General features: G+C 47.5%; 1 protein-coding gene across 6 annotated transcripts in view; it reads left to right on the top strand.

Moving 5' to 3' along the window:
• The window catches only part of PTPRF (protein tyrosine phosphatase receptor type F), a 746,312-nt gene that overhangs the window by 633,344 nt on the left and 85,340 nt on the right, over nucleotides 1-27,628 (top strand). For all 6 annotated transcript variants that reach the window (XM_085602951.1, XM_085602956.1, XM_085602955.1 and 3 more), the window contains 5 exons: nucleotides 889-986; nucleotides 16,296-16,549; nucleotides 18,937-19,027; nucleotides 19,785-19,997; nucleotides 24,094-24,251. In XM_085602951.1, coding sequence (XP_085459077.1) covers nucleotides 889-986; nucleotides 16,296-16,549; nucleotides 18,937-19,027; nucleotides 19,785-19,997; nucleotides 24,094-24,251 — 814 coding nt within the window. The remainder of the gene's footprint in view (nucleotides 1-888; nucleotides 987-16,295; nucleotides 16,550-18,936; nucleotides 19,028-19,784; nucleotides 19,998-24,093; nucleotides 24,252-27,628) is intronic.

Here is a 27,628-nt window from a genome sequence, read left to right as displayed (position 1 = left end):
CCATAGGTTTCACACATGTTATAGTTAGGTGAATATTTCACTCGTAAAAAACCAATGAAATTTCCCCGTTATAGTTAGTTCAGATAACTATAACTCGCACGACCGCCACTCTATCACAAGGATGATGTCATGAGTGATGTCATGAGTGATGTCACTGACCATGTCATGAGTGATGTAATATGTGACGTCATCAGCAGTGCATTGCGGGCGCGCGAGTTATAGTTATCTGAACTAACTATAACGGGGGAATTTCATTGGTTTTTTACGAGTGAAATATCCACCTAACTATAACATGTGTGAAACCTATGGTTTTTTAAGTGAATATAGATATATATAGATATATACAGACAGACAAAGGTTTACTTTGCATCGTGCTGTGGGAACCGTGCCACTCGCGAGAGAAAGAACTGTGTCCCAGCTCAGTTTTTAAGGTTTGAATTTGGCGAGTCGAGCTGGCTCTTTAGATGAAATGTTGGGCGGCTTGTCGATGAGGATCTGGATGCGAATCTGACCCAGGTGTAGGAAGCTTGTGTAGTCAGCATCTAAGTGAAAGTGTATTTACTTCTATAAGCGGTGACCATTGTGAGGCTGCACAGGGAAGGCTTGACATGTATTGGAGGCTGGAGCATGGTACGAAGTAGATTTGAGTGGAGACAGCTGAGGGTGAAACGTTGGTACAAGGCGAGAGGTTTGGAACGTAGACTTAGCTTGAGGTTGATGCATTACCCCTCATACATTGACACAATCAGCTCCTGAACAGTTACACCTCAGTATTATGTGGGAAGAAGTCCACTTTGTGTACCTGTCCTGAAGGTTGTTCCCTTTGTCCTAGTGGGGTTGTTAATTGGTTCCCTACCTACTTATGCCCACTATATCATTTTTTTTTAGTGTTTGCTAAGAACTTTCGCGTGAACGCTGTGATGAAGACCTCCGTCTTGCTGAGCTGGGAGGTGCCTGACTCCTACAAGTCTGCTGTTCCTTTCAAGGTAAGGACACAAGGTCCACCCCAACCTACGGTAAAAATAATCACTATAGGGTGAAGCGAGTTTTGGAACTGGGAGCTTACACCACGAACCTTGGACTCCATGCTCTGCAGGGCCCTCTGCTTGGTGAGATGCAGCACTTCCTCTCCACGGACTGACGCTGCAGACCTTCTAAAGGTCTGAATCGCCTCCTAGGGAGGTGAGTGTTGCTCTTCAAAGTCCATGCATTCTGTAGCTCTACCGTAGGGTTCTTCTAGGCATCTACCTAACATTCCGAGGCGATGTTGTTTGCTGGGCCCACAGTCCTGCGAGTTCAGGTAAATATTCTTCATCATATATTGAATTGTAGTGCATTTCCATCTGTTTAATGCTTCAAATCCCTGATGAGACGCCGAAGCATTTACATTTGAGCACATAAGAGACGGCTTCGTTTGTTGTGCCTGCTGGTAGGGTAAGGGTTGCTGCCTAAAGAGTTTTGGGGGTGAGGTCCAGAGGGATGCTCCAACCCTACTATGGCAAATGTGTAGTTGCAGCTAAGCCTGAGCAGCAGCTCAGAGGTTGACTTGGGATACAGGAATACATTGCTTCACAGTCGAGATATTTTACAACGCTGTAAAGCACATTTTTCGATAGGCTGTGAGTTTCTGCAAGGCCGGTTAGCACTGGGAGTAGGCCTAGATTTACCTACCATCCCATGGGATATTTCCAGAAGGGCTGAAGGCAGCAGACAGGCTGTTCTAATCACTTTTGCTTTCTGTGCATGGAAAAGCCCCAATGTGTCAACAGCAGATACTGTACAACTCATACATTTCCCTGTGGGGAGGTGGGGCCGGACAGCTCTACAAATAGTGTGTACCATTTTGGGTACCCAGCGTATCAACTAAGTAAGACTCGAGTCAAGGGATTAGCCAGAAAAATGAAATATGCCCCTCTTTGTCCAATATTTTAAGTGAGTGAGGCGTGCAAGCCTGGAATAAGTTTGGTTGCTTCCTCGAGGGAATTCTAAAAACAATGGGGCCACATTGTGCCTTTTACACCTCAGTTTGAAATACATTTGGCCATCCTTCTATCCTGTTCTGCATTCTTACTACTTGTATTCTCTCCATCATCCTTCCTCCTCTAAATCACCCTTTTCTCCATCTCTTTTCTTTCTCTGCCACAACCAATCCTTCTCCCTATCATCTCTCCTCCATTCATCTTTCTCCATCACTTTATCGTGCTCTCCCTTCTCTCCACCCCTCCACCCAGCCATCATCCAGGTCTCCACCAACCTATCCACCTTTTTCTCTATCCATCTTTCTCTACCTCGTACGCTGCACCCACATCTACCTTCTTTCCGTTTGTGCCCTCTGTTTCTGCTAATATCGTGCAGTGGTGATCAGCAGCTTGTGTGTGGACACCGTTGCCTCCCACTAAAGTCAAATGAGTAGCGTCCATTTTAAAAGGCCCAGTGACACCCATCCCCCGCCCAGGCTGCTAAAGTGATGGGTTAATGAGACCACTGGCTCCAGTGTTTGTCTTCTAAGCTTGGCTTGCAACCGACTCTGCCCAAGCCCTTTCTCTGTCACAAGATCCACTCTTAAGCGTCCATTGAGTCATCTTCACACTGTTAACACAAAGGTACATTACAATCTGTTGCACATCCTTCTGACGTACTCCATTCAATCCTAAGACTTCGGAAGACAACTACACTCTGACCATCTGACCCTCCTTGCCCCAGAACTGAGATGGGCCTCTGAGATTCATTAATTTCCTACCACACCCCCCAGACTTGAGCCAAGCATCCTGTGAGCATACAAGAACTGGCACCCATTCTGTGTCATTCTCAGAGTCTCCATGTCCCCCACAGAGGTGAAGCCAGCATCTTCTGAGCACTAGAGGAGAGATGAAACACCTTGGTGTGGTCTTGGGTCTCACACTGCAGGCCACACACCTGGAGCAGGCTTCTTCTGAAGACCAGAAGAGGACCAACATGCCTTTTCTGCTGCTGAGCACAAGACGAGAGATGAAGCACTTTAGGGTATTTGGTCTCCCGCTGCAGCCCACAGACCTGGAGAAGGCTTTATTTGAAGACCAGAAGAGGACCAACATGCCTTTTCTGCTGCTGAGCACAAGAGGAGAGATGAAACACCTTGGTGTGGTCTTGGGTCTCACACTGCAGGCCACACACCTGGAGCAGGCTTCTTCTGAAGACCAGAAGAGGACCAACATGCCTTTTCTGCTGCTGAGCACAAGAGGAGAGATGAAGCACTTTTGGGTATTTGGTCTCCCGCTGCAGCCCACAGACCTGGAGAAGGCTTTGTTTGAAGACCAGAAGATCCTCCTCATACCCAATTAATCCAAGTTTCCAAACAGTTTCTCTGTTATGATGTGGCACCTGCATGAATTCTTCCCACACCTTGGATCTTCTCGAAAAGCTCAGTTAACCACCATTTTGACGCTTTCCCATCTCAACGCTGCCAACAGAGTATACCTTGGAGTCCCTTTCCACATACTTAGAAAAATACAAGAATTCAGACTTCATCAGACATTCGACTCCTTATTCCATCCCTTTGGACTCTCGTTGCCTTTAAAGAAACGTGCATCGCCCATCCAACAGTCCATGGAAGTGGACCACCTTTCCTTCAACACAAGCTCTGCAGACCCCTCACCAAAGCAAACCGATCCTGCTCCATGCTGAGCCCTCGGTTGATCATCCCTCCTTTAAAAAATAGAAACAATTAAACAAAAATAGGTAGCCATGAATGCATCTATGCTTGTCCTCACCGTAGCACCTTATGCACCAATGTGCCCCACATTTGAAGCACATCTCTGAACCACATTCACCTCACCCAGCATCTCGCATACATGGCTTACTGCATCCAACATCCTTTCCAACCGTATCCTCCAAAAGGGCACACGGGATCCCGATGTGGATGGGAGAAAGTTGGAGCACTGCGCAGTAATCCAACGTTGCACAGCTACCTCAAATACACTTCTGAAGAGCTATGGACACCAGCAATGGGATGAAATAGACAATCTGATGCAAAGCCTGCCGGATCAGTACAAGAAAATGGTCAAGACTGTAAATCAGAGAGGAGAAACCTTTGCAAACCCCTGCTTGAAATCAGCACTGGACTCCGCGAACATTGACAGTGGGTAGTTATGCACAGGCACCACCTTGAGATGGCCCGCATGACTGCGGGTGACTGCTTTCCAACTTGAGGTGCAAGCGGCTGTCCTCTAAGCCATTCACCGGAAACGATCGCAGAGATATGTCCTGACACCCACGTAGCTGACCGCATCGGAAACGCCTCTGCTAATCAAGCCAACTTTAGATTGGACGGTGAGTGACTTTAATATTTTCAGAACAGCGTACATGCTGCTCAAACTTATTCTCCCAATAATTTACCTACTAAGTGATTTATCGACTACCTTACCGAACTACCTTTTCTGTCTTGAGAAAGCCCCAGGCCTGCACGCTGAAAGGGGCGAAACACATGTTGGCTGTCTTTTTGTTCACGACACTGTTCTGGATAAACAATATTAAACGGACGCAAAAGCATCAGAACTTGTGATTAATCCGGATCTTTCTACACCATTAGGGAACACTCCTAAATTGGAAGTTTTCGTTTTCAGCTCTGTCCCTCATCCAAGTCCAGCCTTTGTCTCAATGGGTAGGGGTCTTCCCATTTTGGCCATCTGGATCAAACAAAATCATACCCATTGCACTGGGGCGGGCACCACCGGGAACAACTACCCCTTCAGTTGCTCACCTGCGGTTCGCTGGAAACACCCTGTTCGGGAACGCTGTTTATAAGGTCCTCCGGGGCATGAAAGATAATCTGATTTCAAAAACTAAGGGAGCCATACCATCACCTGCATGAGGAGGGGCACAACCAACAGCCAGGCTCTGCCTCAGGCCACAGGCACCACCCCAAGGGACCTCCCCACAGTGGCATTACACCACCCTGCATAGACCGCTCTTTCGGTGAAGAGCAAGAGGCGGGGGGGGCAGGACCCTCCAGCAGTGGCATTGCATTAGGGACCACCCAACATCTAACACGAGTGTGGGGGAGGGGACCAGAGGGTTCTTCAAGCAATGGAGTACCATCACCTCTGACAAATGCAATCCAAACATTATCTGGCAAGGATATTGCATTAATTTGTTAAAGCGACCATCAAAGCAAGATCAAGGTCCGTCAATTTCAAGGATCAAAGTTGCATCAAAGAAGAGGTTGAGGACCGATCACTCAAATGAGTGATGGAAAGAGTCACTGTAAAGGAGCGGGGACTGAGACCTTACTCTGTCTAGTTCTTGGTACCAAATGCAGACTTGTAAGCAAATACATCAAAACACATAACTTCAAAATGACAATCTGACAGGAAGTCATCCTACACCTGAGAAGGGGAGGCTGTATGCCAACGATGCATACCTGCACATCCTAATGAACAGTGGACATAAACCATCCCGCGATTCGTAGCAGACCAGGTACATTACTAGTTAAAGGTTCATCCTTTCAGCACAAATCTGTCCCGATGATTTTTACACAAAGTGCCTAGCTGTTGTGGCACCCCACTTAGCAGAGGGGAGGGGGGAGAGAAATACTCGTTTTCCCCTATTTGGACAACTGGTTAGTAAAGGCAGGAACATTCCAGATGTGACAGGAGAGCATCGTCACAGCAATGCACACCATACACAACGTGGGTTACTCCATAAATCTAGAAAACTCATTAAGTAAGGGATAAAGGGGAAAGATTCTCCTGGGAGCTATAAAAAACCCAAGCAGTGGTGCTCCCTGTTCGAAGATAATGCGGATGTTAACAGAGCACATTCGACTTTACCAGGAGGGGTAAGCTCCGACAGCGAGGACTGTGGGGAAATTGATGGGCTTCATGGCTTCATGCATACTGCTAATCCCCAACGCAAGTGCGCACATGAGACCACCGCCGGAGGGGCTACAGAGACAATGGTCTTAGGTGACAGGAAGCTGGGATCAGGTAGTGGTTGTAACAGAGAGTCCATAAAGAGCTACAGTGGTGGAACGGTCAGACAAGATAGGCGAACCATTCAACCACCCAACTCCCTCAGTCACCATTGCAACGGATGCCTCACACAGAGTGAGGAGCACAAGTGAACAACTCAAAGATCAGGGGACCATGGCGTCCAGAGGGCGCACAATAAAGCACACACTGTGCTGGAACTCGAGGCAATATTTCTGGCACTGAAAGCTTTTCAAACGCGAATAATGAGGAAAACCGCATTAATCCAGATGGACAACACATCAACTATGTTTTACCGCAACAAACGGGGGTGGGGGGCAGTATCCCATGAACTGCCCCTTCAAACACAAGAAATATGGCCATGGACCATTCAGAGACACATCACACATGGGATGATGCACCTACCAGGAGTACAAAACACAGAAGCAGACTGACTAAGTAGACAAGCAAGCATCTCACACTGTTGGGAGCTAAAACCAAAATGTGGTGGGCATGTTTTCATAAGGTGGGAAACAACATCTGTAGACCTCTTCGCAACACAGCGATAGCTGGGAAATGGCCTGTCAATCGCCTAGTCATGCCGACTTGCACACACTGAACACCAATCCCTCTGATACCATTCGGAATACAGAAACGCAACAAGAACACCAATCTTAATCTGCCCAAAATGTGACAGACAAACGTGGTACTCAAAGCTGGTGGCAATGGTACAACACAGGAAAATAACGCTACCAGGGCATCAAGACCTACTGACGATGCAAGGGGGATGTGTGCAACACCCAGATCCCCACACACTCAGCTTAGCAGCATGGCTCCTGAAGACACAGAAATTCAGCGTCTACTCTTATTAGAAAGAACCATGGAAGTGCTGCGGGAATCGAGAAGACCATTCACAATATGGTGTTTCACCACAAAGTGGCATGTGTTCAGGCCCTAGCACTCCACAGTAGCACTTGAAAGCCAATAGGCACATGACACAACTATGGTGAAATATCATACCCACCCTTCGAGATAATGCACAGCATATGACTTCAATTTCTAACCCTAAAAATGACTTTCCAGGTAGACAGCCCATCCCTACCACTGATTAGCAAACTATAAGCATTTACTGTATGTGGACCTTACCTACAAATGCACATGGACAAGGTGGTAACACGAACAAGCACACAGTTCTTCTCAAAGGTGATGTTCTTCCACATCAATCAAACTATACAGCTACCATCTTTTTTACAACAACCAAAGTCCAGAGCTGTATGGGTTTTTTACTCACTGGACGTCAGAAGAGCAGTCATGTACCACAGTCAGGAAACAAAGGCAATAAGAAAGGAAAATCATTTTTTTGTTTACTTTTTTTTAATTTATTTTTATTTTTTATTAATGAACAATAACACAGGCATACACCATTGCTCGCTTACAACCCGGAGGCCGGCCGTTTTATTTCTAATAAGCATTTCACAATGCAGCTTATCCCACATCCCGGGGGCTGGGTATCACTGTCTTATTCTGCAGTAAATTGGCAACTCTATCAAAAAGTGTAGCCCATCCCATTTTTTTGTTTACTTCATTCAGGTTTCTAAGGGGGCACCTGTGAGCAAGGAACTATAGTAAGATGGAAAGTTTAGACAATAAGGAGATGTCACACCGCAGCAGGAGTTACTCCAGAGGAAAAGCCAAGAGCTCAAATAACAGGGAAAAAATTGAGCAAAAACTGCATTCATCACCGTCTCCATCAATGAGATTTGTAGGGTTGCCACATTGTCTTCCACACACACCTTTACCAAACTCTATTGTGCGAACATCCAAACCAATTAGCAAGAACAGGTGGGACAAAGAGTTCTAAAACACCTGTTTGCAAATACAAATTAATTATAGCTGAACAAACCACTACAAAGTCAAAGCACAGAATGTGAATCCAGAAAAGGTTCACACCACACAACAAAATGGTTGCTTACCCATAGGACTAGTTTTGCAGTTTGTAGAGTTTCTGGATTCACATGCAATCCTCCCTCCCCAGAATGAGAGAGATTTCTAACAAGAGAAAGGAGCCCTGGGTTCGGGAGTGCAGACAGATTGCACATATCCTTGTCTGTCAAACTGGCACATTAAATTGCATGCTTACAGTCTTTACCATACATATCGCTCAGTGCAGATTGTTTTCGTTCTTGTTTTTCTAAAACTGAAAAAGAAAGGTGTTAAAAAAAGCGCAGAGATGAACTTGAGCCAAATCAAGAAGCCACAGCAGATTGTGAAAAGAGAATCTTAAGATGGCTACCACACACGGGTTTCAGGGGTGTATGCTTGCTGTTGACAAGGCACGACATACAAGCAAACGGTTGATGCCCACGCTATAAAAGAAACCTATAAGGAAAAAAGATTAAAAAGACTCTTCTGGACCCAACCACTAGTTAACAGAATAATACACACTATGTGAATCCAGAAAGTTCTTTAAGATGCAAAACCACTCCTACTGGTAAGCAACCATTTCATTACACCTGCTAGAGTGAAAGCTGCCCCACTCCATCCCCCTACTTTCCAGCCTCCGGCACATGCTGAGGCTCAGCCTTGACTCTTGAGGGAAGCTCTGCGGCCGTCGCCTGTGGGGTGATGAGGTGATGACCTGCATGGTGAAAAGAACTGGTTTGCCCCTGTGAGGAGCTCCTGATCCAGCTGAGATTGACACCCAGGAAACTCGAGGGTCCAAGACAACCTAGGAGCTGCTCCTCCACCCAGAAGGCCTGGAGAAGCCAGGAGCTGCAAAGATGCCTTTTCTTCAAGCCATCTGGTGAGACTGCCCTGCACATGGCCCCTCCCAGAGGTTTCGGTACCTCTGTAGCCCACATCCCCAGACCAGAGGAATCCGGATACCTTGCTTCTGCTACTTCAGATGTAGGATCAGATCGCTGACCTGTGTCCTCAACAGCCCTGGTCACCAGAGCCCTTTTCAGCATTGGCCTGGACACAGGCCTTGAATGGCCTCTAGACTGCACGCCTGACCACGATGGGTGGGACCCTAGTTTGGGGGATGAGTTTTCAGGTCCAAGGACCTCTCACTATTTATCGTTTGGTGACTGGAGACACAGCCGCTGGGGCTCCACCAACTGAGATGTCAACTCTTTGACCCAGAGCCATTGAAAGAGGGACAGGAATATGATAACGAGGTAGTTTTATTGAGTCTCTTTTGTCTGGTGCCTCCGCTCCACTACCTCCAAGAGGAAGCTTGACTGCTCCACTTCTCTTATCCAACATGCTCATCCTATTGGAGAGGCCAAGTTGTGTTGTACTAGGACACTAATGCTAAATGGCATCACCATAGCCATCCCGGAAGGCTACAAGATCACCTGCAAGGACCGCACCAATGGAGTAGGAGGAGGAATCGCCGTCGTCCACAGGAACACTCTCAAAGTCTCAACCAACACTGACAACACCCTCAGCACCGCCGAACACCTGCACTTCCAGATTCACACCGATCCCAACACCACCCTCCGAGGAACCCTCGTCTACAGACCCCCCTCGGACCCCGAGCACAGTTCAGTGACTCCATCAACGACCTCGTCAGCACACACGCCCTCGCCTCCACAGACTACATCCTCCTCGGGGACCTGAACTTCCACCTCGAGAACAATTACACCAACTCCACCACCCTGATCGACAACCTCGCCAACCTCGGACTCAGACAACTCATCACTACATCCACCCACTCCGCCGGCCACACGCTTGACCCCATCTTCTTCGCAAGCTCCCACGACTCCTTCAACCACACCACTGAGCTCCACTGGACCGATCACCGCTGCATCCACTTCACCTACCGGAAACCCACCATGCACCACTGCACCCAACAGATGCCGCGCTGCTGCTGGAGCAAAGTCACCGAGGACCAGCTTTCCACCACCCTCGCCCGGAGCCCACCCGCAGACCCGACCGCCGCCGCCGCTCGCAACCTCAGACAGTGGATCAACGACTGCGCCAACACCTTTGCCCCGCTCAAGAAGCCCTCCAACACCCACACCAGCAAGAAAGCCAGCTGGTTCACCAAAGACCTCCAAGCGAACCTGCCGAAAACTCCAAAAAAAACTGGATCCGTGAATGAACACCGGAAACTACACAGCCCACAAGAACGCCACCCGCAGACACCCCCTCCTCATCAGATCCGCCAAAAGGACCTCCTTCAAAGACCGCCTAGACAGCAATGCACACAACAGCAAAGAGCTCTTCAACATCGTGAAGGAACTCTCCAACCCCAGCTCCAACACCGACGACATCCTTCCTTCACAAGACCTGTGCGACTCGCTGGCCACCTTCTTCCATCGCAAGATCGCAGACATCCACGACAGCTTCAACGCCGTGACCACCCGGGCAACCACTGAGACCCCTGCTCCCATGACCACCACCGGCACCAACCGCCTGCTCTCCTGGACCAACATCGACGACGACACTATCAAGATCATGAACACCATCCACTCCGGATCCCCGGCAGACCCCTGCCCACACCACATCTTCAACAAAGCCAGCAGCACCATCGCACCCCATCTCCGGAAAAGCATTAACATCTCCTTCGAGACAGCGACCTTCATGGAGAGCTGGAAGCACGCAGAGATCAATGCCTTACTCAAGAAACCCAAGGCGGACCCCAAGGACCTCAAGAACTTCCGACCCATCTCCCTACTCCTGTTCCCGGCGAAGGTCATCGAAGAGGCAGTCAACAAACAACTGACCACCTTCCTTGAGGAGAACAGCATCCTGGACCCGTCCCAGTCCGGGTTCCGCAGCAATCACAGCACCGACACTGCCCTCATTGCCACCACCGATGACATCGCGACGCTGCTAGACAACGGAGAAACCGCGACCCTCATCCTCCTTGACCTGTCAGCCACCTTCGACACGGTCTGCCACCGCACGCTACAAACGTGCCTCTGATGCCGGAATCCAAGAGAAGGCCCTGGACTGGATCTCCTCCTTCCTCTCCGGCAGAACACAGAGCATCCGCCTTCCCCCCCCCTTCCACTCCGAAGCCATCGGGATCATCTGCGGCATACCCCAAGGCTCATCCCTCAGCCCAACGTTGTTCAACGTCTACATGGCACCGCTCGCCCACGTCGCACGACGCCACGACCTCAACATAATCTCCTACGCCGACGACACCCAGCTGATCCTCTCACTCACCAAGGACCCCCACACCGCCAAATCCAACCTCCACAAAGGAATGAAGGCCGTCGCCGACTGGATGAGGACAGCCGACTGAAGCTGAACTAGGACAAGACTGAGGTCCTCCTCCTCGGATACACCCCCTCGGCATGGGACTACTCCTGGTGGCCGACTGCACTAGGTACTCCCACCGACCATGCACGCAACCTAGGGGTCATCCTCAACTCTACCCTCTCCATGACGAAGCAGGTCAATGCCGTCGTCTCCTCCTTCAACACCCTCCGCATGCTTCGCAGGATCTTTAAGTGGATCCCCACCGAAACGAGAAGGATTGTCACCCAGGCCCTCGTCTGCAGTAGACTGGACTACGGAAACGACCTCTATGCAGGAACCTCGGCCAAACTCCTGAAACGGCTCCAACGCATCCAGAATGCCTCCACACGCCTGATCCTCCACATCCCTCGCCGCAGCCACATCACACCCCACCTGAGAGACCTGCACTGGCTCCCTGTCAACAAGAGGATAACCTTCAAACTCCTCACCGATGCACACACGGCACTCCACAACACCGAACCAGTGTACCTCAAAAGCCGACTCAGCCTCTACACCCTCCACCCGCCGGCTCCGCTCCACAGACCGCACCCTCGCCACCATCCCCCGCATCAGAAGAGCAACCGCCGGTGGCAAATTATTCTCCCACCTCGCCGCCAAGACATGGAACACCCTCCCCATCCTCCTACGGCAGACCGAAGACCTTCTGACCTTCAGAAGACTTCTCAAGACCTGGCTTTTTGAATTGTAGCAGCTTACCCCCCTCACTCCTCCAGTGCCTTGAGACCCTCACGGGTATGTAGTGTGCTTTACAAATGCTATGATTGATTGATTGATTGAAATGGCAGTACTCCATTACCCGCTGACCGCCTCACAACCCGCCTCCTATCGGAAATACTACAAATGCCCTCTTTCCACTGAGTTACGGCGCTATATGCCTGCTTTAGAATGGCATCGGGTCCAGGGGGCCTGGTTACTTCCTGGGGGCTATCGTGAGCCTTGGCTCATGCATCTAGGTTTATGGCACTATATGATTACAATATACTGGCACCAGTGTAGTAGTCCTCGTGACATCCCGGGGGCTCACTGCCACCTTGGTGCATGTGGCTAGGTTTATGGCACTATTCGTCTACATTATGATGGCACCAGTTCAGGGTCCTTGTGACATCCTAAGGGCTCACTTGCACCTTACCAAATTGTAAAATGTGTTTTGAAACCCATACCAAATTGGTATTCGTGAAGGGCATGTTTAGCGGTAGCGGCTGGTGTCAGAAATGTGGTGAGGCAGCGCATGGGGATGGGCTTATATCAAAAGAAACCTTAAAACGTACTTGCCGGTCTTCTCCTCGCTGCTCTTCTGCTCCTCTAGGCACAGGCTGAAGCTCCCAGACTCCCCTACAGCCAATCCAGACGCTGCTCTCATACCTATGAGAGCAGTATCGGCATTGGGCGGAGCAGGCTTGTTTTGCGCTCCATCGAGAGCTGGGAACCTGTGCCTGCTGACCGGAGCTGGGTTGGAGAGATGTCTGTGCGCATGATGGTTTAGCCGTCCTAAGATGGCCGGCTAAACCATCATGGGCACTGACAGCAGTGCCCACCACTCCTCCTCCACCGGCTGCAGTGCTGTGGCCCCGCCCCCAAAGACTCGGCTACAGGATGAAAAATAAAATGATCATTGTATTTTTCGTTCGCCTTTGCGGCCGAGAGGGCGACGCTCTTCCGCCATAGCGGAGGCGCCACAGCTGATGTTTAGGGCACCCCTGAATGTTTTGCAGTTGTAATCCGGTTGCAAAACATTGAAAAGCTACCGGCTTCCAATTTGGGGTGATAACAGGTCTGCAACACGAAAGGAGTTCTCTTGGGGCTGGCACTATATAGCTACACTATAACGGCACCTGCGCCAGGGGCCTGGTGACCCATCCTAGAGACTTCCATGCGGCTAGTGTCACGGCACTAGATAATTACATTATAATGGCACCCCTCAGAGGTCCTTGTGACATCCTAGTGACTCGTTGCACCTTGACGCATGCAGGTAGGCATTAGAATTAGGGCTCCCGGTTTTATGGTATTTATTTTTTTGACATTTCCGTCTTTATTTATCCGTATTTATTTTGTGTCAACTTTATCTGTATTTATCCATATTTATTATGAGTTTTGTGAAAAAAATAAAACTGAAACTGGTATATTTCCACATTTATTCAAGCAATAAATATACAGTCCTATTTGAATGCCTGCCAGGTTTCAGTGATGTGAACACCCGCAGAAGATAATTCAATGCACGTATATGAAAATATGCACATTTCATATCAGCCTTGTGCACATCTACTGCGGTTTAAACCTCTTTACTAGCATTCCTTACTTTTATAACTCATACCTATCAATACTCAGTTATTGGCCTGGCAGTCATGGCAAAGTGTGTTTAGAATCGCTCAAAAAGCACCCGATTTCCGTTTTTATCCACATTTAAAAACAAATATAGACAAGAAAACTAATGGTTTTCTGTCTGTAGTTATCTGTCAAAATCAGTAAAAACGGAAAACAGGGAGCCTTAATTATAATGGACCCTGTTCAAGAGTCCTTGTGACAGTGGCACTGGCTCGGAGATCCGCGTGACATCCCAGTGGCTTGTTGCATCTCGAGGCATGTGGCTAGAGTCCTGGCACTATGATTACATTATAATGCTGCTGGCTCAGGGGTCCTCGTTGACAGTAGCTATGGCTCAGGGGTCCTCGTGACATCCTAGTGGCGATGCGCCTTGACGCATGCGGCTAGGGTCACAGCACTGTATGATTAAATTTAAAATGGCCGGGGCTCTGGAGTCCTCGTGACATCCTAGTGCAATCTAGTGACTCGATGCGTCTTGATGCAGCGGCTAGGCTAGGGTCACGGCACTATATGATTAAAATTAAAATGGCCCGGGCTCGGGAGTCCTCGTGACATGCCAGTGACTCGATGCGTCTTGACGAAGCAAACAGCCGTCGGGCCTCATTGTTTTGCACACAGGCTGACCCCTGCCCCGCCCCCGGGTCAGGCACCGACGAGGAGCCCGTGCAGCGCTGGCAGCCTCCACAGGTCTCCATGGAAACCATTAGTACCTTTCCTTCTGTGGAGCATCGGAGCAGGTTCCACCGTAGCGCGGGCCCAGTTGGAGGGCAGGGTCCATGGCGGGGGCCACGGCGGTCAGCCGAAGCATCCGCAGAGGAATGAAGCATTTTCATAACGAGCTGTTTATCTCTCTAGGAAAATGGGCTGTGCCCGAGGCATCCCCTAATACTGGCCCTGGTGTGCTGGTGACGCAAGGGCCGTGGGGAGCAGCGGCATGGCACGGGTGCCGAAGTACCCAGTGTCCGCAAGGAAAACGGGGGCCCTGACCACTGCCTGAGTGGAAATATTGAGCAATAATAAGGGTTTAATGGCCCCCTCAGGATTCTGGGCCCGGTGCTACTGAACCCGTTGCACCGTTGATACCTCACTATTGGAGAGAGAGGGCATGACCCTAGACAGAGGTCTCTGTCAGCAGGTGGGCACAGGCGCTATGTCTGACGCTCTTGTGTTTGCCAATAGTTCCATTGTGTTGCATTGCAACATTTATATAGCGCTTTACTATGTGAGGCAATGAAGCGCTTGTGTACATGGCCGCTTACCACGCCAGGCAAGGGGTGTTGTTGGAAGGGTGGTGTCATTGTTTTTGATGCTATGAATGTCCAAGATGAAGGCTAGAGTGGTCCTTCAGTGACCTGAAAAAGAATACGCCTGTTTTCCCAAGAATTAGTGTTTTTGTATCACAATAGTGCAGTGATTAGGTTCCTATTTTTGTGATCCGTGAAATGTCTGTATAGTGCCTCGGAGGCCCGGAAGCAGCGCTGCACATGCCCCGTTACTGCTTCCGGCTTCGCAGTAGTTCTAGTAAAACATTGGTTGCAACTTACCAGACTCAAAATGAAATTGTAAAGAGGGGGCTTTAATTGACCAAAGTCAAGTAGTTGAAAGGTGAAAATAATTTTCAAAGGACGCAATAATATTTGAGCAATGCTGAAATACGAGGTGCGTGTGTGTGGGTCAGCAGAAGTGCCCAAGCGACTGCTGTTGCCTGTTGACTTAGCTCAGTGGGTTAAAACACCTGCTGAGTTTTGCAACTACATTGGGCTTGAACCAGGTGGAATTTTTTCAACCGTTCGCTCGTAAGGCAAGAAAATGAAGCCTTTTTACCGGGTAGTAACGTATTTTCAGATCCTATTCCAAACCTATGAAAACTCTAATTATATTTCTCCGGTGTGGGGTGTATATATAATACTTTTACCCGTGCAATTGTGTTGGCGATTGGTGCATTTCCATCTATGATTTCAATCTGGGACTAAATGAGGCTGGAGACTTTAATCATTTGTTGGGGGGGGGGGGGGGGGGTCCTATGTAGGCAAAGGGTCCCTTAGGCTTTGCTTAAACTGTATTTGTTAAACGAGAAGGCTCTTTGTCCCTTACTCGATTGTATTTTTCAATTTTTATTCATACTTTCTAAAGTTCTTTTTTCCCTTCTTTGGATCTTCTTTTTTTTGTTTAGCAATTATTTTATTGGTAAAAATTAAGAATTGAGCAATAACAACAAATAAGTGGCACCCAAGTCCAGCTTATTCCCATATTGAGTTACAGATGTGAATTGTGATGCATGCACCATTAACAATATTTTTATACAATATTTAAGAGAAGATGGAAAAAGGGAGAAAGGGGCGAGAGAATAAACTATAGAAGGAAGAAAGTAAGGAGAGGAAAGGTAAGAGAGGAGAAGGGAGGAAGAGACGGAAATACAAAACAGGGAAGATTAACCAGTCAGGCAAAGTTCAAGTATAAGAATAAAGGTGGGTGAGAAAGGTAGCACAGTAATAGTCATGTGGAAGCCTTAAGAATCCATGCAATGTATGGGGGCGGGGTATAAGGACCATGTAACGCGAGACGTATCTGCTTTTTCCATTAAGTTGTAAGCCATGTAGTATTGTATTCCTTATGGATTGGTGTGCTTTGTTGGGTACTCTCTTGCATTAGCTGTTTGTATGTATAGGGAACATTTCAAACCGTGCTCCTCTTGTGATGACGCGTGCCTCCTTTCTGCCGTTGTGAGTGTGCGCCCTTGTGTCTTTCCAGATCCTCTACAACAACCAGGACGTGGAGGTGGACGGACACTCCATGCGGAAGCTGATCAGCGACCTGAAGCCCGACACAGACTACTCCTTCGTCCTGATGAACCGGGGCAATAGTGCCGGCGGGCTCCAGCACCGGGTCTCCATCCGCACTGCCCCGGATGTGCTGCAAGGCAAGCCCACCTCCACCAGCAAGTACATCAAGGATGGCAGGTTCACGCTACGCCTGCCCCGGGTGCAGGCCGCCGCCCCGGTCAGGTGGGTCCTTCTGGCCTTCAGGGTGGGTCTGCCACAGGGGCTTCCAGCTCTTCCATGGTGCCAGTTGTGTGCAGAGGGTGCACACGCTTCCTGCCACTTTGTGATGATTGCTATTGTTTGTTGTACTTGTGCAGATTGCTTCACACTCTTCTGCTTCACATGTCCACTCAAACGGATTCATATTTCCTATACTACTAATTCACCCGTAGTCCTTTTTGGGTTCCGAAGTAGCGTGCTAATAGCTGAAAAGTACTTCGGCGCCATGTCATGGGTAGTAAGCGCTACATAAATGCATGCCCTTCCCTCTTCTTTCCCCCCACTATCCTTTACAACCCAACTAACAGCCTCACAGGTCTACCTCTCAAATTAATCTAAAATTTCCCTATACTAATTCATCACTAATCCTTTTTGGTTCTGGAGTAGCGTGCTACTCGCCGAAAAGGGCTTCCACACCTCGTAAGCGCTATATAAATGCAATTCCAATTCCTGGTTAGCTGAGCCGCATGTTAACAGAGTCTGTTTCTTGCGGCTGCTTTCGCTTCTTTCACTGTGTGATGAAGCAGAGATGTTGGACTCTGGTTCCACTGTGCCTGTTTGTAGAGTCCAGTTGTTTGTGGCGTTTGCTTTCTTCAGACTGCTTTGTTCGGAATGTGAAATTAACAATGTCGTAGGGCGAATGCTTGAATTGATCTGTCACTGGTAATCGCTTGGGGCATCCTTCCCGACCATTGCTTTTCGCCCACTTTACCACTCTAGACAGATGTTGTATCTGGATGGACGTCGTTACCCAACACTGTTTTGTATGTAAATTGTTATGGTTTTAATGAACTAAACAATAAAATTCACATTGACCCGCCTTATGCAAATCAGCCTCGGTCCTGCTCCTAATCAGAACGGTCCAGTGCTTAACTTGATCTGGTGTTATCCGGTGCTCGGCACTCGCACTTAATTATCAGCACCAGCCCTGGTGACCGTCCACCACGTGATGGCACTGTTTGTCTAATTTTTCAATGAGCACAAAAACTGTTTAATAAGTCGATATATATTCAAGAAGAACCATACCTGCCACTCACGCTATTATTATATCTTGGGGGGCCTAGAATAGTCTGACGTGTTACACTTGCAGGAGTGCGATGGGAGCCGTCACTTACGTTTTTACAAATGAAGAATTAGAACAGTCAATCTCAAACGTCGAGGCGAGGCTCCCTCCAGATGAAACACATGCAGCGTCAGACCGGTTTCATCCTAACTGGGCCTCGTCAGCCAGGCATAGCTTGAGTCCTATGCAGGGCTCGAGTCGGGGTACCACGTGGGTGGACGGCGTCCCCCCCACTTATTTTACCGGGTTTTTACCGGGTGGACGCCGTCCCCCCTACCCAAAAGATGGAGCCGGTACCGAGTCTGCACCTGCGTGCGCGCTCAGCACTCACCAAACCTCACCTCTTACTGTCGAGAGAGGGCGAACAGAGCTCTTTAAGTTGTTTCACGTTGATGGAGCCGTTCAGTATGACAGATGGGCGCTCGTGGGCGTATATTAGAAAAGGTCAGTCTGTATTCATGCATTTCAGACGGAGACTGGCAAATTTACTGTGGCCAATAAATACGCACCGAACAAGCGCAGCTTTAATTTCCCGGCTCCTTTGAGTGTCAATACGGTGACGAATTCCAAAGTAAACATTCTGCTTTACCCCTTGAACCTGCCCCCATCGCCTTGTAACCTTTGTTAATTAGAGGGAACTACATTTCTAATTAGAGGGGACTACATTTCGTGACGTCACTTCCTGTCGTGACGTCACTTCCGGTGACACCACCTAACTTGGAGCGTCCCCCCACTTCTTTTTTTAGGACTTGTGCCCTGGTCCTATGGCACAGCGTGCCCGGGACTCGCGGCTGGGCACTCCCATCACACCTAAATCATCTACTGCCGAAACAACAAGATGATGGGATTAACCCTCAGCCACTGGCAATTGCTCGGGGGCTTCATTCCCTACCATCATTTGTTGCCTGCTGTGCCATTCTTGATAGACCCGCCTTATGCAAATCAGTATGGGTGCTGCTCCAATAGGACCAGTCCAGCCTGAACTGCCAGGCCAGGTCCCCTCCGGAAAAGACCACAAGCCACCTCAGAGTGACATGTCGTGCCCTCGTCCCATTAAATCTGGAGGATTGTTTGCTGGCGTGACTGTTTTATCGCGTTACATTGTGAGACTTTTTTCCATGGTTGATGATTGTTTGCAGACACGCCTCGCTCAATTGTGTATGTTGTTTGCTGAGACTCCTCCTGTTGTGAAGCCTGTGCACGGCATGTGAACCTGTAACAAGGAGCAAGCTGCAGGGCTATGGCTGTTGATGAGTAACTTCTATTTTCTCCCTTCGCTTGCTCGCAGGTCCTACTATATTGTGGTGGTGCCGTTGAGCCCTGGCAGCAGTCGAGGTGCCACCAACAAGCAAGGTCCGGAGGACTTGGAGCTGACCCAGGTATGAGCCTGTGCCATCCGTGTTGCAAGGGTCGCCAGTACATGAACTCTCGCCTGCAGTGCCTGCCTGTGCCTATCCTGTCCACATACCGCCTGAGTTGTACCTGTATTTATTTTATTGTCTTTGTTCTTCTCTGTCGGCCTTGGTTTTATTATCTTCTCAGTGCTCTCATTTGTCCTGTCTGCCTCTCCGATGCTCCTTCAGGCTATAGTTGAAGACTGTCTCCGGTCCCTTCTTAGCTCTCACTTTCTTCTCTTGCTCCTTTATTCTCCTGTCCATCTTCCTTGCTGTGTCTCTTCCATCTGCTTCCATCTCATGTGTCCCCGGTCAGTCAACGTGTTTCCTCTTATCTTTCCTTGTCTTATCTTTTCTTGTCTTGTCTTCTGGTCTTCATCTTGATTTTCCCATCTTCATCCTGTATCTCACTTCCATGTCCTTATGTACCAATAGGTCACTTTGCTTCTCACTCAGTGTCTGGCTTGGCAATTAAAAGTTTTTGTAATGGAGGTGCCCACAAGATGAGACCTTCACCTGTCGCCGTAATTGATTACCTTGTGCTTAACATCATGATGCTTCTTGTCCATGCATGCTTGGTCGGGAGCGGATGGCAGCTCCTTTCCATCTGCACAGCCTCTCAGGTGGTCTAAAGTAAATGGGGCTAAGGCTGTTGCATGCATTCTCCGGGGCACTGAGAAGATCATTTTAGGCCCTATCAAGACTAGCTCAAGTCTCATGGAGAACCCTTTTCTGCCTTTAGATCCTTGATGCCATCAACCAGGGGTCCCCGGTGCGACGCCAGCGACGGCAGGCTGAAAAAATGAAGCCATACATTGCAGCCCAGCTTACCAACCTGCCCGATTCATTCACCCTGGGAGACGAGAAGGACTATAACGGCTTCGTCAACAAGCCTTTGAGGGAAGACCTCAGTTACCAGTGCTTCGTTCTAGCTTCGCTGGAGGATCGCGACACTGTGAGTTTTTAAAGATTTACATGGGGTCAATAGGAATATAGACTTTCTAGAAATGGGTTACGTAGTTTCCTTGGTGGGATTTTGTTGGATTAGGTTGTGGGCTAGGGTGTGTACAGTGAGCTAGTGTGCATGTGGCATATTTTTGTTACTGCTGGATAGCCTCTAGGGGGTTTCTTTGGACTTGGCAGCATTATTGCTGATTGTGTTGTCTGGGTAAATTGATTTGTGTCCGTTTTATGGGTTGGATTGTAATGGTTTGTGTTGATTTGCTTTCTGAGTAGTTTGGGTGAGTTTGTTAGATAACATTTGGATGTGTTGTGTTGGATTCTGTTGGAATTAGGTTATGCTGGGATTGGTTGATTGGATTGCGTGGTGCTATGTATTAAATAGGATTGAGTTATGTTTGATGTTGCTGTGCTGTGTGGATGACTGTCCTACGGCATGTTACCTTGGCTTGGGTTATTTGGGTCCCTTTGCCTTATGTTATTTTGTGCTGGTTTTTGCTTCATTGACAGCGATTGGATTAAACTGTGTTGCATTACTTTGGGTTGGGTTACGTTTGGATACTTTGAATTAGGTAATTATATAGGTAGGTTGAGTAATGTTTGGGTGGGATTATTTTGAACTGCTTTATGCTGGTTTGTTTTGTTTTTTGTTATGATTCATAAAGGGCTAACTCCAATTGATGTGTAGAACTTGGGTAATACCTTCACTAGACCCTTGCTGCCCGGGCACTGCCCCTACCCAACCTGCCTTCTTGGACTGTTGCTGCTCCTGTTGCAGCGAGGAACATAAAATTCCCCCTTCGACACAAACCAAATACCTCCAGAGTAAATTCACTCAAATACATTCATTGGTGGGGCCTATAACACAAACACTCACTCCGTTGATCTGTTTCCCTAGAGGAATAAGCTTCCAAACGCTGACATGAAAGGAATATCTTTACCTAACCCTAAATGCGTTGACTCCAACCCTGAGATATTCCCCTCATAAGGAGATGAATCATTTAGTTGTTTTCTATGGTTTTAGTGACTATATTCATTTATCTATACTTACACACTAATCTAGATTTTCTTCTTCAAATAATCGACACAACACATTTGTCAATTAATCAAATACCATTTATCTAAGAAAATTGCAAATTGTTAAAATAGTCATCATCATTGCAGAACATCATATTTACCTAATCTGGCTAAAAGTTGTCCTCTAAGTCAGTCAAGTCGTGAAAAAACCTTTAAATTTCATCAGTCAGGCCGCAATTCAGTCTCTCAAAGATTCATGATGACAGCTGTCCAGCAGTGTCACCATCCTCTCCGTCAGCATAACGTCAGGAAATCGAGTTCGTCAAAGAAGAGCGAGTTTTTTTTAGTTCAATTCCCTACCTACTTTTATAATGAAAATAATGTCAAAAAGTATCAAGATTGGGTTTTAGAAAGTTCTGATTGGTCGACTTGGGGTCGAATGGTGAAGTTCTCACAAAGTCTGCACAATTAAGTCATCGCACTTGCTGGTTCCGGTTTTAAGACCGTCTTTTGTATAATTGTTGGCGAAGTTCCCGGAGTAACCTTGACTGGGGCATCTTCTCCTGGGGTCAGGACCAGGCCACTGTTGCTCGCAGTAACGCATGCGCACTTCACCCAGAACCTCGTGTTGTCAGGAGCAGTCACGTTCAACGTCTCGTTCAGCCATTTTAACTAGGCCGAAATGGGCAACTTAAGTAAAACAAACACATAAACGTAATTAAAACATAGAAATGGCTAATAAAATGTTAATCCCTCGCTAATACCCTTATGTGTAAGTACTTATCTAGCAGAGAGCAACATCCAAAGCGTTTATACTCGCTCAATAAAGCACGAATTACAATCACATCACCAAAGCAACATATATCATGCATTATTCTAATTTTTCTATTATCAGTATGCGTACATGTGTTAGTTTACAATTAATTTAGCCATGCAAAGTGCAATTCCCACGTGTAATTATTTTATTAATATGATTGATAAGTCTTTCACTGCAAGCCAATTAATGAGATTACTATTAATTGATTATTCAGATTAATATAAACATGCAGAATGGGGGGGTATACAAAATTTTGAACTACCCGCTCCAGCAATCCCATTCTCCTTTTGCTGTCCCATGACTTTACCCTGGAACAGCCCGCCTTACAGCACCTCTTGTAGTTAGTGTATAGCCCTGTGATCCTTCGGGGACTACACCTTGGTTCCAGCGTGTCACATACAAGAGGAGTGTCTATCCGGACGCCTGTGAACCTACCCATTGACTTAATACTAAAAGAAAAGCAGGGATAATCTTACCTAATAAGTGTCCCTCCCCCAATCGCTGCAGTATGTTTATCAATCAATCTGGATTTGTATGGCTCGGCTCATCACCCAAGAGGGTGTTCAGCGTTTATTGCAAAATTCATTGGCTCTTCACTCTTGCAACCTTCTCGAGGTGGCGATGTGCAGTGCGCCATTCCTACCAAGCATAGTGAGAAGAGATAGCTGCGGTGAGGCTCCAAGGAGTTAAAACGTGGGCCAATTATGGGCCTTCCTGCTTCTGGTGGCTCCTCCCAGCGGTCGGGCTGGGGGGTGGAGGGGGTCTGAATATATGAAAGGTGGTGTTACCCCCTGGGCACAGTAGAAAAGGAATAGTTGGGGCAAAAAACCCTGGTGGAAGGCATCTAGAATGTGTGTCAAAGAAAGGTCTTAAACTGCATGGGGTCGGTGTACAAAAGGAAGATGTCTGGCTCTTCTCAAAGCTTTCATTGAGTCGGGGAGGGGATGTGAAATATGGAGCTTACCCACATGTGTAGGTAGAAGGATAAGAGTATGTATTGTAGACACTTCTCAAAGGTGTTCAGCCCACCTAAGAGAGGCACAGGCCTAAGTGCTGTGCTGGTGGGACACCCACAAGTTTACAAGCCATGGACATAAATACTTAGTAGAATGTTAAGACTCTTATCCTTTGTAGAATGTTGAGACTCTGATCCTTTGTATAATGTTGAGACTCTAGTCCTTTGTAGAATGTTGAGACTAGTCCTTTGTAGAATGTTGAGACACTAGTCCTTTGTAGAATGTTGAGACGCTAGTCCTTTGTAGAATGTTGAGACGCTAGTCCTTTGTAGAATGTTGAGATGCTAGTCCTTTGTAGAATGTTGAGATGCTAGTCCTTTGTAGAATGTTGAGACGCTAGTCCTTTGTAGAATTTTGAGACTCAAGTCCTTTGTAGAATGTTGAGACTCCAGTCCTTTTTAGAATGTTGAGACTAGAGTCCTTTGTAGAATGTTGAGACTAGTCCTTTGTAGAATGTTGAGACTCAAGTCGTTACCAAAGTCTCCACAGAAAGGTAAAAGGTGGAAGCTTGAAGCAACGCCGCTCGCGTTGATCTTCCAGATCTTCTTTTTAAGGGATTAAGGGCCTGATTTAGATCTTGGCGGATGCGTTAGTCCGTCATAGCTGTGACGGATATCCCGTCCGCTGAAATACAAATTCCATTATTTCCTATGGAATTTATATTTTGCAAGACGGGGTATCCGTCAGCTTTGTGATGGAGTAACCTATCCGCCAAGATCTAAATCAAGCCCCAAGTCATTGAAGCCTCTGACTCTTGAAGCGCAATTATCAAATTAAATGATCACATTTTCCAAACCACCGTCGCTGGTTCAAGAAGTTGATTCTCCGTGCAGGTGTGGCTGTGGTACACCCTATTAGACCGGATACACTGTGTTCATCGCCCTGTTGATCATGTTCCTCTGTCCCTGGTGTTCCTAACATGCGCATCTCTTCAATGTCTGCTTCTGTAACGTCCACATTGAACCACTTTGTTATACCCAAGAGTCCAACTTGAACAAGACAAGCTCATCACCCGTCTCTTACTGAAGGACTGTTTGGGCTGCAGCAGCCGGTAATATGTGGCTCCTCCAGCCCTTTGAAGCACCCTTGTCTGGGAGGCAAACTACCCCATTTCTCCTACGTTCTTGACACACCAGTGTTTGTCACTTCAAATGTTGAGGTTTGAAGTTTAATTTCTCTGTGCTCTCCATGTGTAATTCTCAATCTCTCCACCACCAATCTCCCTTGCTTATTCTTTGCAGAAGAAGTATGCCGCGAGCCCCTACTCGGACGAGATCGTGAAGGAGTTGTCCTCCATGGCCAAGCAGCAGGATGAACCGGAGATGCTCTGGGTGATGGGCCCTGTCCTGGCGGTCATTCTCATCATCATCATCGTCATCGCGATCCTTCTCTTCAAGAGGTGAGCTGCCCCCATGCCCAGGGTACACCTTGTGTTCTTTACTATGCTATTGCTCGGCCCTCCCAATCACAGTAAACGCAACATGCCCGCCATCATTGCTCTGAGCAGTGCTCGGACCATATCAGAACTTAACTTTTGTCCCATTTCCACGCTTCCAGAATCCCCTTTCATGCATATGGACACTCGTCCCTGTTTGAGCTCACATTACATTGTATGTATTACCCTCCTTCCATCCTTTTTGTAAAGCGATTTCATATACTTCGGGAACTTGTTTGCGCTTTATAAAACTTTATAAATAAATTGCACACCGTCTCCCCGTCCATTGTTTGCACACTCATGTTCACATGCAAACGCGTACTTATGACCATTGCCTTTCTCAGCCCTATCAGTCGAAGACACCTGCCTAAGTAGATCTGATGAGTATTTCCTGTGCTGACCCCCAGTGCATTCTGAAATGAAAACAACTAACAGTGACACCAGATTGCTTTGCTTATAAAACCTAAAAAGGCTACCTTGGCTTGACATTATCAAACAAACACCTAAGGCTGCAAACATTCGAACGAATTGATACATTTATTTAAAAATGTCTTAAAGTAAAAAAAAGATTTTTTTCAACCGTTATGAACCAACACATTAAGAGGATCACCCTTCTTACAATGTTGCAAAGTGGACCTAACTCTGAGCGAGCAAAGCTTTGGAAAAATGCAAAATTCCAGCCTTACACACTATTCATATCTGCCTGCACACTTCTTGCAGGCTGGGATATTCATAGAGAGACCTCACAGAAGCTGGCAAGAAATACCTGCAGATTTCAGTCTCTGAAAGTGTCCATCAAGCACAGGACATTAGATCCTAGAGTACCTTTGTTGCTAGGAGATGGGCATCGTCGCTCACTTCGGTGGGGGTCCGGGTGCGGTGGCCTACAATCTCAACAGATTGGCCGTCCACCATTGGTATGTCTTTATTTACCTCTAAAGTAGAAGTACCACCCATTAGTTCTTGGGACTAGGAACCGAAAGTGCAGAAAACCAAGAGCTCCTAGACAAGACTATAGATACAAAAATAGGCTCCGAATTAAATAGTTCCACAATTTTGCGCCTGACCTCAGGAACCTTGGAAGAGTATGGAGGGGTCAGTAGGCTCCAGAAGATGGTCTGCCTGGTCTTGTATGAGGCACACAGTTGAAAATACAGACTTCAATGGAAGCCAGTGTTCAAAACAATCTGGCTTCTAACACATGGTCTGCTTTGCAAAGCTCACAGTATGATGGGTGTGTTCTGAATTCACGGAAGCCTCAAAACTGAGAATTTTGAACTCCCAAGTCCATGGCTTCCCATAGTCCAGTCGCTGGAGGACACAGGCGGCCATGCCCTTGGACTGCATCTGCGGTGGAATTTATAGGAGGACTTTCTTTAAAAAGGTGGAGTTGTAAAAATAAATGGAGCAGACCCTTGGAATCCGGGCATCTGTATAAAGATATTTATGAAAAAACAATGCTAGAAACTTGACATTCCTAGCTGGAGAAGGCTCAGGGACCCTCTGCCCTTCGAGTAGATTGTACTCCTAGTTCCTCTGGCACCTTGTGTGTCTCTCTCCCTCTCTTCGCAAGTTGCTTGTTTCAAATATAACTGATAGGCTGCCACCGCACCCCAGGTCTACACACAGTGTTCCAGGTCTAGACTTTCCTTTGTTTTCCTGGTGCATTTTGGGAGGTTATACACACTTGATAGCAGAGATGTTAAAGTGAAAGTCTCAGGACTGCAAACACCGTGTCCATGATAAGAGAGTGAGGTGGCTTTAATTCGGGGCTGATTTGGAAACCTATTTTAACACAGAAGTAGTTCTGAAAATGGTTTAAGTACAAGAAACGTTTACGCTGATGTTCAGAATTTCCAGAGCATTATCTAAAGCATATCTGCTGATGCTCAGAAGTGTTCACACTCACTCATCACTGCTTGCACGCAATCATGCTCACACATACACGGGGTGCCCACCTGCTCCCCGCTGTGTTCATGCGCTCTCCCACGTATGTGCTTTTGCCTGTGTTTACAGCCAATTACAGTTATACCTAGCTTTGCTTCCTGGTGTTTTGTGGCGTAATTTAACCGTGCTTTGCTTTATCTGTTTTTTTGCTCTTCTCTGGATTTAGCAAACAAGAAAGGTAGGAGCTTCTTTCACTTCTTACCTCTCTTAAAAGTTTCCAAGAGTATGTGGGTACCTTAGAATCTGGGCGGAGAGCTCTCACGGCTGGAACCCTGAGTGGAGTGGCATTTTAGGGCTGGTTAAAGGAGGATAGGTTGAAGTTCATGGCGGTAATGGTCAGATGTGGTGAGCACATATCTTTGAGTTTGGGAGACCTTTGGGTTAGGGTAACTGCTGCACCTAGAATGACAAGGATTTGAGCATTAATGGATGAAAGGTTAGGGGCACTCTGGGGTTCAAGGGCAGAAGCTTGTGGCCATCCATGGACCAGCAATAATCGGCCTCCTTCCTAGGCTCGGGGAGTGATTGCCTTCTTGTGGATCAGTTGATACATGTGTGCATCCTTATGGCAGGAGTGGCAGTGGATTGAGGAGCTGTGGAGGTCTATTATTGAACTTGGAGTTAGAAAGTGCATCTTCTTGAATATCGGTTGTGGCCGGGAGACTAGCATTGGACCAATGGAACCCTGGATGTCTGGGACGAATGTAGCTTTGTAGACTTGGCTCACTCACGTTGTCTGAACAATCTAGCTATGTTGGTGGCCGCTGTGTTGCTGAGTGAATACGTTTTATAAACTCCTATATTTTTTGATGCTGGTTTGAGTACTGATTGAAGGAAAGGGGTGATGTGGTGGTTCTACGCTTTTGTTGCATGCGATTCTTGGGGTTTTGTCCCATTGAAGACGATTGACAGTTATTCTCATTGTTGAGAATTTATTCAGTGTAGGCAGATGGGTTTGTGGACTGTGATGCTGAGCAGCTCCTTCGGGTGTATGAATTCCTTCCTTGATAACATGAGCTTTGTCCTTGCCAGGCAGGTGGCTGGCTGGTGCTTTGCATGGATGATTCTGTGGGATTGTGGCTTGTTACAGACAATGGTCTTGGAGTTTGAATCTGCCCCATAGGACATCACATCTGTCAATTTCCAGCGTTCTTCGCCTTGGCCTGCTTGCCTAATCCACACGCCATAATGGGTGATGTCACATAGACCCGTTGTTAGCGGACACCTTGAATGCTGGCACCAAAGGCCTGTCATGATCTCTTATTTGGTCTCTTTTCATGGACCTGACATTTTGTTTGTAGAGGGATTTGTTATAAGATTGAAAATCAGTTTGTCTAGTTTAGTAGTTTGTTCCAAGAACCAGTCTCTTTCGCCGCAGTCTAGGCACAGTGGGC

This window comes from Triturus cristatus, chromosome 4_2, assembly GCF_964204655.1.
Source record: "Triturus cristatus chromosome 4_2, aTriCri1.1, whole genome shotgun sequence".
In the NCBI taxonomy this organism is placed as follows: domain Eukaryota; kingdom Metazoa; phylum Chordata; class Amphibia; order Caudata; family Salamandridae; genus Triturus; species Triturus cristatus.
The sequence above is the reverse complement of the archived record's forward strand: the minus strand, read 5'-3'. Positions and strand labels throughout refer to the sequence as shown.